Genomic DNA, 13,922 nt, shown 5'->3' on the forward strand with positions numbered 1-13,922 from the left:
GGAACACAAAGAGTTAAATAAGGAAGACGCTGATCTGATCCGAGATCAGCCTGTCGAGTTTTCTCTATGTACCCTGCAGTGATTCCCTCTCACACACACGTGCCCCAAACAGGGCGGGGCTGCAAGAAGGGGGCAGGGCCAGGAACAGGCAGTGGTTAATACCTGTGGCTTCACTATTTTAGCTCTGCAACTCCATCATTAATCACAACAGTGACAGCTATCTCTTCATGTCCAAGAGTGCAGTCCACTTCGTCATGTGACCCCAACCCCCCCAGCTTCACATTATCTGTCTCCATGGTAACCCGAGTCCTCCATCACAATGAGAGACAGCCGAGTGTTTTCTCATCCAGCAGAGACAAAACTTCACATCATGTCACAGAGGAAACACTCCTTTAACCGCAGCAGCTGCTCCTCCTCCTCCTCCTCCTCCTCCTCCTCCTCCTCCTCCTCCTCCTCAGTCAGGTATGGGAGGCGTGTCGTCTTCAGCTGCATGGAGTGTCTCTTTGTTGGGAAGTATCTTTGCTCCCTGCAGCGTCCAGCATCCAGTGAACAGTTACACTAAATAAAATATTTCTTCCATAGATGAACAGTTTCCGTTCACACGCCGGCGGGCGGCGCACTCGTTGGCTTTAAATAGTGGTGTTGTGGTAGCAGCGGTACACATTGTCGGTGTATATATACATAAATATTAAAATGTTCAGACAGCAGAGAGTCCTCACAGTCTCTCTCTCGTCCTCGTTTTGTGTCTTTGCAGGAATGCATCGTCACATTTCAAAGTGCTGTGCAGAGAAAAGGTTCCTTCATTACAGTGTGGCGGTCTCACCTCCGGGGGCGCTCACATCTGAGGAGAAAAAGAAGGACACATGGTCAGAGACAGAGAAGAAGAACTCAGTGTGACACTATACTGTAAAACAACACTGTGATGGTTAAAGACGAACACAGCATCAGGACTGTATGACAGGTCATAACAGGGTCAGCAGGGAGCACATGAAGTCACTCCATGCACACAGACCAGTTATCACAAACGGAGGGGTCCTGGTGCTAATCACATCTACAGCTCTGGCATCGTCCTACAGCTTGTTCATGTATTCATCTGTCTATATAGAGGACTGAAACGGTGATAGGGAGGCACGTTATTTATTAAAAAGCTATTATGTTGAATTATAATATCATTAATAATAATAAACCCCATATCCTATATATAACCCTGACCCTATATATAACCCTGACTCTATATACAGTACATCCCTGACCCTATATAAAACCCTGACCCTATATATAACTCTGACCCTATATAAAACCCTGACCTTATATATATCAATGACCCTATATATAACCCTGACCCTAAATATATCCCTGACCCTATATAAAACCCTGACACTATATATAACTCTGACCCTATATAAATCCCTGACCTTATATATATATCAATGACCCTATATATAACCCTGACCCTATATATATCCCTGACCCTATATGCAGTACATCCCTGACCCTATATAAAACCCTGACCCAATATATAACTCTGACCATATATATATCCCTGACCCTATATATAACCCTGACCATATATATATCCCTGACCCTATATATATATATATATCCCTGACCCTATATATAACCATGATTCTATATACATCCCTGACTCTACATATAACCCAGTGTCTATATATAACCAAGACCCTATTTATATCCCTGACCTTATATACAACCCTGACCCTATATATATCCCTGACCCTATACATAACCCTGACCCTGTATATAACCCTGACACTGTATATAAAGAGCTCCATCAGTTGTATAATTATCATAGTTTATTTGCAGCACTACACTAACACATGATCACAACCCTGCAGTTTTAGGGGGCTGGGTGAGTGAGGGGGGTTGGGATGAGTGTGGGGGTTTACTAGTCACCTCATCCCGGCTCCAGGGAGACCCCACCCCTCCGACCCCTTCCCTCGAACACTGAGCAGCCAATCCGAGACATGACCATGGTCAGTCCACCAGCAGTGTGTGGCTCTGTGTGGGGGGTCTCAGAGGGGGGTCCCGTGTGTGTGTGTGTGTGTGTGTGTGTGTGTGTGTGTGTGTGTGTGTGTGTGTGTGTGTGTGTGTGTGTGCGTGCGTGTGTGCGTGTGTGTGTGGGGTGGGGGTCAGCAGAGGTTGTGAATTCAACCCAGTTAAGGAACCAGGTCTGTATTTAGTCTTAGAACGTTGTGGGGGGGGGGGCTGATGGATTAAGGTTGGTGATCAATCTATTGACTGGTTTAGTTGTTGGTAACTAGTTAAATAGTACTCTTTGACAGTTTAAAGGCAATATCTGAGGAACTTCTCTGTTTACATCTACATGAGGTCTGATCATACCAACATGCCACTGACTTCACTCACAGCTCATAAAAAATAGATCTGTACATTATTGTGTGGAAAGCTTGTGTCTTCAGAGTGCTGTTTCCTAAATTATTCATGAAGAACATTTCACTTTATTTCTGCTGCTATCCATCTTTTCATCAAATAACATATACTCTCTGTTTTAAAGGTCTGAGATTCAGTTTCATTCAACAGGAGGGAAAAGACGCTCCTCTCATTGATCTCTTCTGATTTACTCTTTGTCTGGGCATCTTTAAGCTTCTTTTACCCAGCAGTGTTAAATACTTGTTCCTGATTAGTCAGAACTCCACAACGACAATGATTCATTCTCTAATCCTTTTCACATTTTCCCTCTGCCTGTTGACTCTGTGGTAAAAACGCTTATTGTGGTCTCAGGCTGGTCTTGAGGGAGGGGAAATAATGACAGTTAGCGGGCACAAATGTGAGAGCATTCTGAGAAGCTACTGGACCCCAACCATCTCTGAGAGGGAAAAGTGGAGCAACATCCTGTCCTGCAATCCAGAGCTGGAGAGAGCATCTCTAAGCTGCAGATCTCTACAATGTCACTGAAACCATCTGGGGTAGAGATAACAGCAAAAATGTTCAAGGCTGAGACATTTGACTCATTACAGTTGTGCTCATAAGTTTACATACCCTGGCAAAATTTGTGATTTTCTCAGCCATATTTAAGAGAAAATGAATGATAAGAGAAAAGGGTTTTTTTCACTCATGGTTAGCGTTTCGGTGAAGCCATTTATTGTCAAACAACTCTGTTTACTCTTTTTATGTGATAATGACAACAGAAACTACCCAAGAAATCATAAATTCTGCCAGGGTATTTAAACAACTGTATGTCTAAAGGTGAGTCAAGAGGATCGGGTCTGAACTGGAACCTGAATTAAATGTTCATTCTGATGTTAACTCATCCCACAATGAGCGACTATTTTTAAGTAAACCACCTTTAAATCAATATTGGAGTCAGCTTGTTTATGTCTTTAGTTGCTGGGTAATAAACATGATAATGTATAGTGAGCAGGTGGTTCACTTGTTATTCCTGCTCACTATATCATCCCTCACTAAACAATTTTCTCTGAGACACATGATTTTCACAGGAGAGCAGGGGGTGAGATCACGTCATAATAACACTCTGGATTATACTTAATCTCAGGTACAATCTGAACCCTTCATCACCTGATCTGACTGAGACAAAGAGCACAGAGGATAACACAGCTGCACACAGACACACACACACACACACACACTGACACACACACACACACACTGACACACACACACACACACACACACACACACACACACACACACACACACACACACACACAGCAGCAGAGCAGGAGATGCATACTGTTCTCAGCTGGCAGTCCAACAGGCAGACAGACAGGAGGAGTGACAGACAGACAGACAGACAGACAGACAGACAGACAGACAGACAGACAGACAGACAGACAGACAGACAGACAGACAGACAGGAGGAGAGACAGACAGGTGGAAATAAAGCATGTGTTTTTTCAAGTGTATGAGAGGAAAACAAACCTGCAAGTTCTCTCGTTTAACTCAAGCTGCCGTGACTTGCAGTCTAACTGTGTGAATTTGCAGGAACATTTACAGGTGAGAGGATCCTGCAAAAACAAGCGCTTCCTCCTCTCTGAGCAAGGCACACAGTGGCTGCAAGAGAAGCAGAGAGAGTGAGAGAGACAGAGACAGACAGAGAGAGGGCTAAGCTACAGAGCAGAGAGGCTACACACACACACACACACTCATGCAACAAACAGGTCTGAGAGATATCTTTAAAATTCAGAGGACATGAAGTTCATTTGTCTGCCCACACATGATGTCATGATAACCGCTCCATAGATCTGAAGTCTCACACTAAAACTACATGAACATGGAGGTTGATGGTGGTGATGCAGAAACAGCAGAAGAGGATGAATCCAGTCACAGGTACACTAAGATCATCTCTGCAGAGCCCGACACACACAGGGTCTGCAGGGTCACACACAGGGTCTACAGGGTCACACACACTGATCATGTGACTGTCTGAGGACGACACAGACGCTATGACTATCTCACTATCTGTCAGTGAGCTGAGGGTCACAGCAGAGACACAACAACAACACACACACACACACACACACACACACACACAAATGTCTTTACTTTGACTCAAAGAATAAACATCAGTTCTAGAAACACACAACCATCATCAGAATCTCTGAAGTATAACCCTGAAACCAGAGCAAACACTCTCTCTCTCTCTCTCTCTCTCTCTCTCTCTCTCTCTCTCTCTCTCTCTCTCACACACACGCACACATGCACAAACATGGCCTGTATATAACTGTAATGTCTGTCTGTAGCATCTGTCTTCTGCAGCAACAAGAAACAGATAAAGAGCTGCAACAGAGAGGAGCAGCTTATCAACGGCCAGCAGACAGACTAAAAGATAACCGTCTGTAAGAAGACAGATCAGAGGCAGGAGGACATTTCAGAGAGACAGGAGGACAGATCTGAGAGACAGAAGGACAGACCAGAGACACAGGAGGACAGATCAGACACAGGAGGACAGATCAGAGAGACAGGGGGATCAGAGACAGGATGAAATATCAGAGACAGGAGGACAGATCAGAGTGACAGGAGGACATATCAGAGGGACAGGGGGATCAGAGACAGGAGGACAGAACAGAGACAGGAGAACAGATCAGAGGGACAGGAGGAAAGATGTCCTCTGAGGGACCAGATATTTGATAATGATGCTGCACCTGCCTCTGCTGTGACCTTTGCCCCTAGCTAACAGGTAAGATCAGAGGGTCAGTGTGCAGGAGCATGGAGGAGAAACAGACCATCAGATCTGATAATTAAAGAAGGGGTTGACCCTGAGCATTGATTGAATCAGGACTTCCTCTCTATATCTCCTGGCCCCGCCCCCTGCAAGCTGAACTACGTGCAAACAGACACACACAAACACACGCACTGAGCTGAGGGTGACTCAGCTCACAAGACCCCACCCCTCCTCCACAAATCAGTCAGCTTTAAACTGCACATGCTTAGTCCACTAATGCAATTAAACACCCTGACACACAAACACACTGACACACGCACACACACACACACACACACACACACACACACACACACACACACACACACACACACAGTTCTGTCCCTGGTTTTGTTTCCTCTCTGATAAACACAGGTCACTCCTGCTGCTAACATTAGGGATGTGGGGGGGGGGGGGGGGGGGGTTGAGTCTGAGTGAAGGTGGGGGGCCTGCAGCAGCCATCTAAACCTCAAACACCCTGCTGTTGCTGTTTGCTTATACTTATACTGTTTATAAAACAATAAAACCATAAACAGACACTCAGAGTCTAAACTTTAGATAGATAGTGAAGACCCACAGTAACCTCTGAACCTGTGACATCATCCAGAACAACCCTTTCAGACACTATCACAATGCTACAATGTCATTTCTATGTCATTCACATGACCGTGACATCAACATGTCCTCTGACCAAAGAGAGGCTTTAACCATCCTACTTCAGTTATCACGTGAGAGACGGTCCACGCATGGTTACATCAATCAGTCCTGGATGAGAAAACTCTGTCTCACTCTGAGGATGACACACTCTGTGATGATGACTAACTCTGTAATGATGTCTCACTCTGTGATGAGGTCTCACTCTGTGATGTCTCACTCTGTGATGATGTCTCACTCTGTGATGATGTCTCACTCTTTGATGATGTCTCACTCTGTGATGATGTCTCACTCTAATAATGTCTCACTCTGTGATGATGTCTCACTCTTTCATAATGTCTCACTCTGTGATGATGTCTCACTCTTATAATGTCTCACTCTGTGAGAATGTTTCACTCTGTGATGATGTGTGACTGATGATGTCTCACTCTGTGATGATGTTTCACCCTGTGATGATGTGTGACTGATGATGTCTCACTCTGTGATGATGTTTCACCCTGTGATGATGTGTGACTGATGATGTCTCAATCTTTGATAATTTATAACTCTGTGATGATCTCTCACTCTGTGATGTCATGAGAGCTCTGACTGTTGATAAACTGAAAAACAGAACACGTACTTACTATTCTTTCTTTACAAGGATGTCTGACTTCAGTCTGAAAGAAAACACAGAAACATGGTAAATATCAGTAACCACTGTGTGTATGTGTATGTGTATGTGTGTGTGTGTGTGTGTGTGTGTGTGTGTGTGTGTGTGTGTGTGTGTGTGTGTGTGTGTGTGTGTGTGTGTGTGTGTGTGTGTGTGTCTTACCTGCATTCACACTTCTGATGTTCCGTGAAGCTGAGTTGTATGGTGTGTTGCGTCACCATCGGTCTTAAGCGCATCACCTGAGTGACAAACAGAGGAGACAATAAGGACACTTAAACTACATCAACATACGACACAAACACACACACACATACACAGAGACATACACACACACAAACAGGGCTGCTGTAAACACAGTGTGGTAAACAACTTGTCTGAGATGCCTCTGCTCTCAACTCTGAGTCATCCAATGCAGAGGACCAGATCTGAGATGAAGAAACACGATTTTTGCGGCCACTATTGTTTTCTTATCTCATTATTAAACTTCATGTGTCTTTCTGTCTTCATGTATCTTTGTGTCTCTATGTATCTTTGTAGCTGGGGGTCTTAATGTATCTTTGTCTTTTCTTGTGTGTTGATGTGTCTTTGTATCTTTGCACTTTATGTTGCTGTTATATCAGGTGCTCCTGCTCTTTGATGACCTTTTTAACCGACAACTTTGGCACAAGAGTTTCGTAAGACTGTAGTCGAATAACCAGTGTGACAGTAAACTACGTGAACCTTTGTGTTCTTGTTTATTGATTGGTTAACTTAAGCAGGAAACAGTTTTTTTAAGCCCCTCCTCCTGGCTGGCTCACCTGAAGTGTGACGTTTTGTGTTTCCGTGGGAACACACTCCATGGCCTCGTCGTTGCAGCAGCCCCCGCAGCGGCTGAGAACGACGCAGGACGGGACATACGTGTGCTCTGTGTCCTCTGGGTACTCCGTGAAGATGTCGACCAGCAGCTCGCGGGGCTGACACATGCTCTTCGTGATGACCTCAGTGAGAGGAATGACTGAAAAAAGACGGAGAGAGAGATGAGTCAAACACTCAGACACGGGGGTTTACACCATCACAATGACTCCTAGTGTTTCTGAGTGAAAGCGGGAGGTCTACTGTCAGGACCCTTAAAGCTCCAGCAAGGAGTTTTTTATCTGACAATAATCCTGCTCTCTCTTTATGAGAAACAGCTACAGTCCTTTAACAGGAGGAGCAGCTGAGTGTGTATGGTTATCTTTAAGTCTCACGTGGTGGGGGTAGGTGTCAGACCGAGTGATTGACAGCACGCTGATGACACTGTGTTTTCTCTGTGGGCGATACACTCCACCAACAGAGCAGGAGGAAACTACTTCAGCAGGAAACAGGACTGTGACATGTGCACGACAAAATCAACAAAGAGAGCTCTGTCCACCGGGGGGCGCCAAAATCAGCAGAAAACTGAAAGTTCCTCACAGGAGCTTTAACTTCGGAACATAGACAAACTGAAAGTGTACATCAGGTGTTATGGAGGAGGTGTACACCTCAGCAGGAGTATTAACCGGACAGTTGAGTGCTAAAGTCTTCCAGGATCAGATGGTGACAGAGGGAAGTGTACAGACAGAGGAAACTACAGAGCCCCAGTGAGTCTGCTCTCTGTCTTTAGACCAGAATAATCCATCCCAGAGTCCATCAGTCTGCTTCCCACAGACGCCCAGATGACTCCTGACCCCGACTCAGACCTCCAGCTCTGTGGCGCCAGGCTACACTTCTGACCTCTGACCCTGCAGAGCCCACCCCTGAGCTGGCCCTGCCTCTGAATCATACTGCAGCCTAAGTGTTATCATGTTAGCTCAGGTCTTTACATGCACACAGCGTTAGCAGCATTAAACAATCTAACGTCTCCGCATCACTGAAGGCCTCGTCCCTACAGGGATGACACTGCCTTCTCTGACCGTTGACTGGGATTCAGAAAGAACTCAGACTGGGATTCAAACTAGGACTCAGACTTGGATTCAGACCGGGACTCGGACCGAGATCGAGAAGGCACACAGACTGGGACTCGGACTCAGATTGGGTGGATCTGGTTCAACAGAGCATCAGCAGAAATGTCATGGCATCACACACTCAGCTGGTTCTACCACCTCAGAAGATGTCCCCTGCGTTGCATCATCCTGTCACACACACACACACACGCTTTCTCATCAAGAGAAATATATATATATATACATACATACATACATACATACATACATACATACATACATACATACATACATACATACATACTTCTTCTTACACCTCACGCACATTGCTTCTTACTTGTTCACTTTCGTTCTATTTTATGTTTATATGTATATTTGTGACTGTAGTTTATATGTGTATGTGTTCCTGTTGGCACCTCTTGGCCAGGTCATGTTTGTAAATGAGATCTATTTCTCAAACATTTCTTACCTGGTAAAATAAAGGTAAACTAAAATAAAATCAATAAAAGAACTAACCTGTGTGTAAGACAGGAAGCTGTCAAAATAAAAGCCTCGGTAAAAACAGCTGACTGACTCACTCACACCTTTAAAGATATCCGATCATGAATCCAGCAACATGAAACAGTTTGTGTAGAAGCTGAAGAATATTACCTCACAGGTGTGTTTCAGGTGTGTGTATAAATGTGTGTGTGTGTGTGTGTGTGTGTGTGTGTGTGTGTGTGTGTGTGTGTGTGTGTGTGTGTGTTTGTGAGTGTGAGTGTGACAGGATCCGACAGGTGCAGTGTGAAGGTCACAGCATGACGTCCAGCTCAGAAACACACACACACAATGTTTGTATTGACGTGTTGGTTTCTATCCATCAGAAACACACACGTCTAATATATCCAACACACACACACACACAAACACACACACACACACACAAACACACACACTCAGTACGTCATTGAATCGAGACAGTCTGTCATGATTTCTTCCCCTCTCTCTCTCTCTCTCTCTCTCTCTCTCTCTCTCTCTCTCTCTCTCTCTCTCTCTCTCTCTCTCTCTCTCCCTCTCTCTCTCTCTCTCCCTCTCTCTCTCTCCCAGTCTGCAGGAGTATTTTTATGGTGACTCCAAAGTCCTGGTTCAGACCTTTAGCCTGAGGGGAGCTTTGTCTCCTGATTGCACATTACTGGAAAAAGACGTCAGACTGATGAACACACACCTGCTGCACACCTCAAAGACTTCAGAATCAAACTATTCCCCTATTGTCCACCAGGGGGCTCTGAGGTTGTCCAGAGAATAAAGAAAACTCACCCTCATTCTTGCTCTTGTCCAATCCTTTGTTAATGCTGGCGGTCTGAAAGAGAGGAGCAGAGTGTGTGTTAGATATGAAAGTGTGTTTTTGTGTGTGTGTGTGTGTGTGTGTGTGTGTGTGTGTGTGTGTGTGTGTGTGTGTAGCTCAGACTCAAACTGACTCCTCAGTGAAACTCTGAGCATGATAGAGTGAGGAGGAGCTTCAATGGATCTCAGAGATCGGTACATCAAACCGAGATCCACGTCAGCGAGGCCGGCTCCACTGCCCTGACACCTCGGGATTTATGCAGGAGGGCACGGAGCACACACAGACATACAACACACACAGACACATGACTACCATGTATCTGTGTCATGAACTCATAAGCTGTTGTCATATTGATAAGAATCTTTGTTGTAACACAGCCGAGTGACAACACGCACTTATTCTCCTCACAGAGACACGTCTCACTGACAGCTCTGCTTCTGTGTGTGTGTGTGTGTGTGTGTGTGTGTGTGTGTGTGTGTGTGTGTGTGTGTGTAACTGATGACACATATGTGTGAAATATGTCTTGATCATGTCATTAAACACTAAATTAAAACCTTCATGTCAGTTTTGGTCACTGACCGAGATCCCAGCTGTGTGCTCATTCAGCTCTGTCTCCTCTTCCTACAGTCCCTCTGACTCTGTCTCTGCTGGTTACCTCTGATCAGCTGAGTCAGTAACAGGCAGATTGAACCTTCAGCTCAGAACTCTGCAGCTCACTGAGCAGCCTGATGCACACAGACCAGAGTTAACTAGTGCTGATTCTCCTGTGATCCGGATTCTCCTGTGATCCTGATTTTTTCCTGTGATCCTGATTCTCTTGTGATCCTGTGAGGATGGAGTCTCTACAGCAGCTGAACACGGGGCATGATGTGCACACTGAGGGTACACTTTGTAAAGCATGCATCAGTTTCAGACTTATTCTGTCTCTTTGTAGTGTTTGCTTTATTTTGAAAGTTCCAGCAGGAAACAGTTTAAACTGTAAACAGAGATCACAGGGAGCTGCGCGCACCTTGTGGCTGCTGTAACGTCCTGAGCTATTGCGTGAGAAAGCGGGACAGCCTGTGTGGGCCAACCACAGTCTATGGGGCGAACAGGGGGCATCCTGCGGGAGGAGGGGGAGGAGGGGATGGAGGGGGAGGGTCTCGGCTTCCACACGGTCCGGATCAACTAGAGAACAGAAACAGACCCGGACCAGAGCAGACCCAGGGGCCACGCTCAGACCGGAGCTGTGGTGACGCGCTGCGGACTGAAGTTCATTCATAAATCTGCTAGTTTAACTCTCCATGACCGGAAACCATTCACAGCTACTATTAAGCACCAGGAAGAAGATGATCCTGAACCTTAGCAGGGTCTCATTAACTCGGCAGTTCGTTAATCCAACAAGCAACATTCATTCATTTAAGATCAGAACTTTAAGACTTTCCTCACCGTCTTAAGTTAGTGCGCTTTACAAAGAGAGCAGATATCATGTAAGCTTTATTCTGCTGATAAAGGGAACAAAACACACAGAACTGAACTGCTCTTCTGTTGGATCAAAGTCACTTCTTCTTCTTCTTCTTCTTCTTCTCGTTTATCTGCCTCTTTCTGGTGCATGTAATGAAGCGTGACTTTGCACTTCTAGAGCTGCTCTGAAAGGAGCGGATTATTGAATAGAGTCTGTCTCTGCAGAGAGGCGACGTGCGAGTCCAACAGAAAGAATACAAACAAAGCTTCAACACAGAAAGGGAAATAAGACGCTGAAGGCTTCAGGGACATAAAGGTGAGTTCACTAAGTCAGCTCATGTAACGGGGCAACATCTGCCTGCAGCTTTATCATGAACCATTTAAAGAGGAATAAATGAGGGTGTAAAATCTGTGATCTTATCGGGATCAGTCTGATCACTGCTGATAGGTTGTTTTATGATTATTGATGATGTAACAGAGACACTCACCTTTACAGTGGATAGGTGAACCGCTGCCAAAAGGATTTGTACCAAAGTGAAAACACAGTTCATGGTTGTAACAACGCACGAGGAGTCCTGAAATCTCTGCGCTCGTCCAGCAGTGAAAAATCTGACAGCAACAAACAACAGACAGTCAGAAGAGGAAGAAGGAATACTTTAAAAAACCGCGGCAAATCTTGGCTATAGCAAAAGCAGATCCATTTCTCCCACGCGCTTGTGGCACGTTCACAGTGAGTCCGGGCAGAGCTCCGCGTGAAGCCTTACCATCCACAGACAAAGACTTTATGATGGGCTGTACAATCCAGATCCGACCCGTAGCCCAGGAACACCACGATCCCACCAGAACCTCCCGGGTTATGTCCTCAGAGCGAGCGCGGGGGCAACTTTACGCACCGGTGTGTCTGACGCTCCTGGATCCCGCACCGTCACCGTCTGTGTGCCTGTGTGTGTGTTTCTGGGTGTGTGGAGGGGTATGCCGGTATTATCAAGTGATCCCGTTTTTTTCTTCGTGTGTTTCTGGTTCACTGCCTCGGGTCTTCCTCGGCAGCTCGTCCTGGATCTGCGGCTCGTTCCTCCCGGTCTGCGTGTCTCTGCTCCTCTTGGCGGCTGCTGCTCCTCATGCGGTATTAAGTCTTTCTGTCTCACATCAGACTTAGGAGGCGGGGCCGCCGATGAGAGCCAATGAAAGGAGACACACACACACACACACACACACACACTCATCCCCACATACACGCACATACACGCGCGCGCGCACTTCTTCATTGATGAACAGCTTATTATGATCAGACTTCATTTCAAACATCAAACTTGCTGTTGATTAAATCTGAGATCTGTGAACAGCTTACACAAACTACAAATTGTATTATTAGATTATTATTATTGTTGTTGTTGTTGTTGTTGTTGTTGTTGTTGTTATTATTATTATTATTATTATTATAAGTTAGTGATATCTACTGAGACTGGATACAAGGTTCCCCCAGCAGTCTGAGCCTAGAGCAGCATAACTAAGAGCTGGTCCAAGCCTGAGCCAGCTCTAAGCTTTATAAGAAAGGAAAGTTTACAGGGTGTTACTGATGGCTCTACATCCCATACTACTTTTATAGACTTCAACTGATGTCATCTAGTATGGGCGAGGAGGGCGGTAAACTAACAAATAAAACTGGTTGTACAGTTTTAGAAGCTGGATGAGAGAAGCTTAGAACAAGGCTTTCAAGAGAGCTATGATTCCTTTTTGGTTTTAGGTTAATTTGCTAAAATGAAACTAGAATTAAAAATAACTGCCACTCCAGCACCTCGGCCAGTGTCTCCAGAGATATAAGCGTTAAGGTGACAATGATGATTCATTTAAAGTATTGTCTTTAGAAGAAGAGGTGTAAGTCTATGGACGAAACATCCAAACTGATCTGATCACACCTTTGAACATTATAATAATAACGCTATTATACTGCTGGTTAATATTTAAAGCCCACTCACCGCCTAATCTGAGTTCAACCTTTGAACCAAAAGACTAAACTCAAATAAATGAACACTAAAAAAGGAAAGAAATTCATCCTGGTGAAAGTGGTTTACTGAAATGCAGAGGACACATGCTACCTGTTATACATGAACACAAATTTATAGAATTGGTTTTAAAGTGACTGAGTCACTGAAGCATCCTTTACATTCTGTTTGGTTGTTCATCTATTCATTTAATTTGATGGTCTATTTTTTATACTCCAAAAGACTTTACAACACCTTATAACACTGTACAACACTTTACAACACCTTGCAACACTTAACAACAATTAACAACACTTAAAACCACTTTAAAACACTTTAAAAAACTTTTAAAAAAAAACTTGGCAACACTTTACAACACATTACAACACCTTACAACATTTAACAACACTATACAAAACTTCACAACACTTGACAACACTTAAGAACACTTATCAGCAACTTACAACTATTTACAACACCTTAAAAATACTTAACAACATCGTATACCACCTTATAACACTTAAAATACTTTACAACACCTTATAACACTCTACAACACCATATAACACTTTACAACACCTAAGAACACTTTAAAACACTTTACAACACTTTACAACACCTTATAATACTTAACAACACTTAACAACACTTTACAACACATTAAAACGTTTTACAACACTTAACAACACCTTACAACCCCTTATAACACTTTACCACACTTAACAACACC

General features: G+C 44.4%; 1 protein-coding gene across 3 annotated transcripts; it reads right to left on the minus strand.

Annotated features, from left to right (window-relative positions):
* Positions 1 to 458: 458 nt before the first annotated feature.
* vegfaa (vascular endothelial growth factor Aa) lies at positions 459 to 12,312 on the minus strand. 3 transcript variants are annotated; one of them, XM_034697082.1, is made up of 8 exons: positions 11,975 to 12,312; positions 11,699 to 11,819; positions 9,740 to 9,782; positions 7,301 to 7,497; positions 6,666 to 6,742; positions 6,478 to 6,510; positions 3,919 to 4,050; positions 459 to 841 (listed from the first exon to the last, which is right to left on the minus strand). In XM_034697082.1, the coding sequence occupies exons 2-8, from the start codon at positions 11,759 to 11,761 to the stop codon at positions 820 to 822; spliced, it is 567 nt and encodes a 188-aa protein (XP_034552973.1). In that variant the 5' UTR covers positions 11,762 to 11,819; positions 11,975 to 12,312; the 3' UTR covers positions 459 to 819. The 3 variants fall into 3 exon arrangements, with proteins under 3 accessions (XP_034552973.1, XP_034552972.1, XP_034552974.1); XM_034697081.1 differs by having other exon boundaries at positions 11,699 to 12,312; XM_034697083.1 differs by lacking the exon at positions 3,919 to 4,050 and having other exon boundaries at positions 11,699 to 12,312.
* Positions 12,313 to 13,922: the final 1,610 nt, after the last annotated feature.

This window comes from Notolabrus celidotus, chromosome 12 (genome assembly GCF_009762535.1).
Source record: "Notolabrus celidotus isolate fNotCel1 chromosome 12, fNotCel1.pri, whole genome shotgun sequence".
NCBI classification, from domain to species: Eukaryota; Metazoa; Chordata; class Actinopteri; order Labriformes; family Labridae; genus Notolabrus; species Notolabrus celidotus.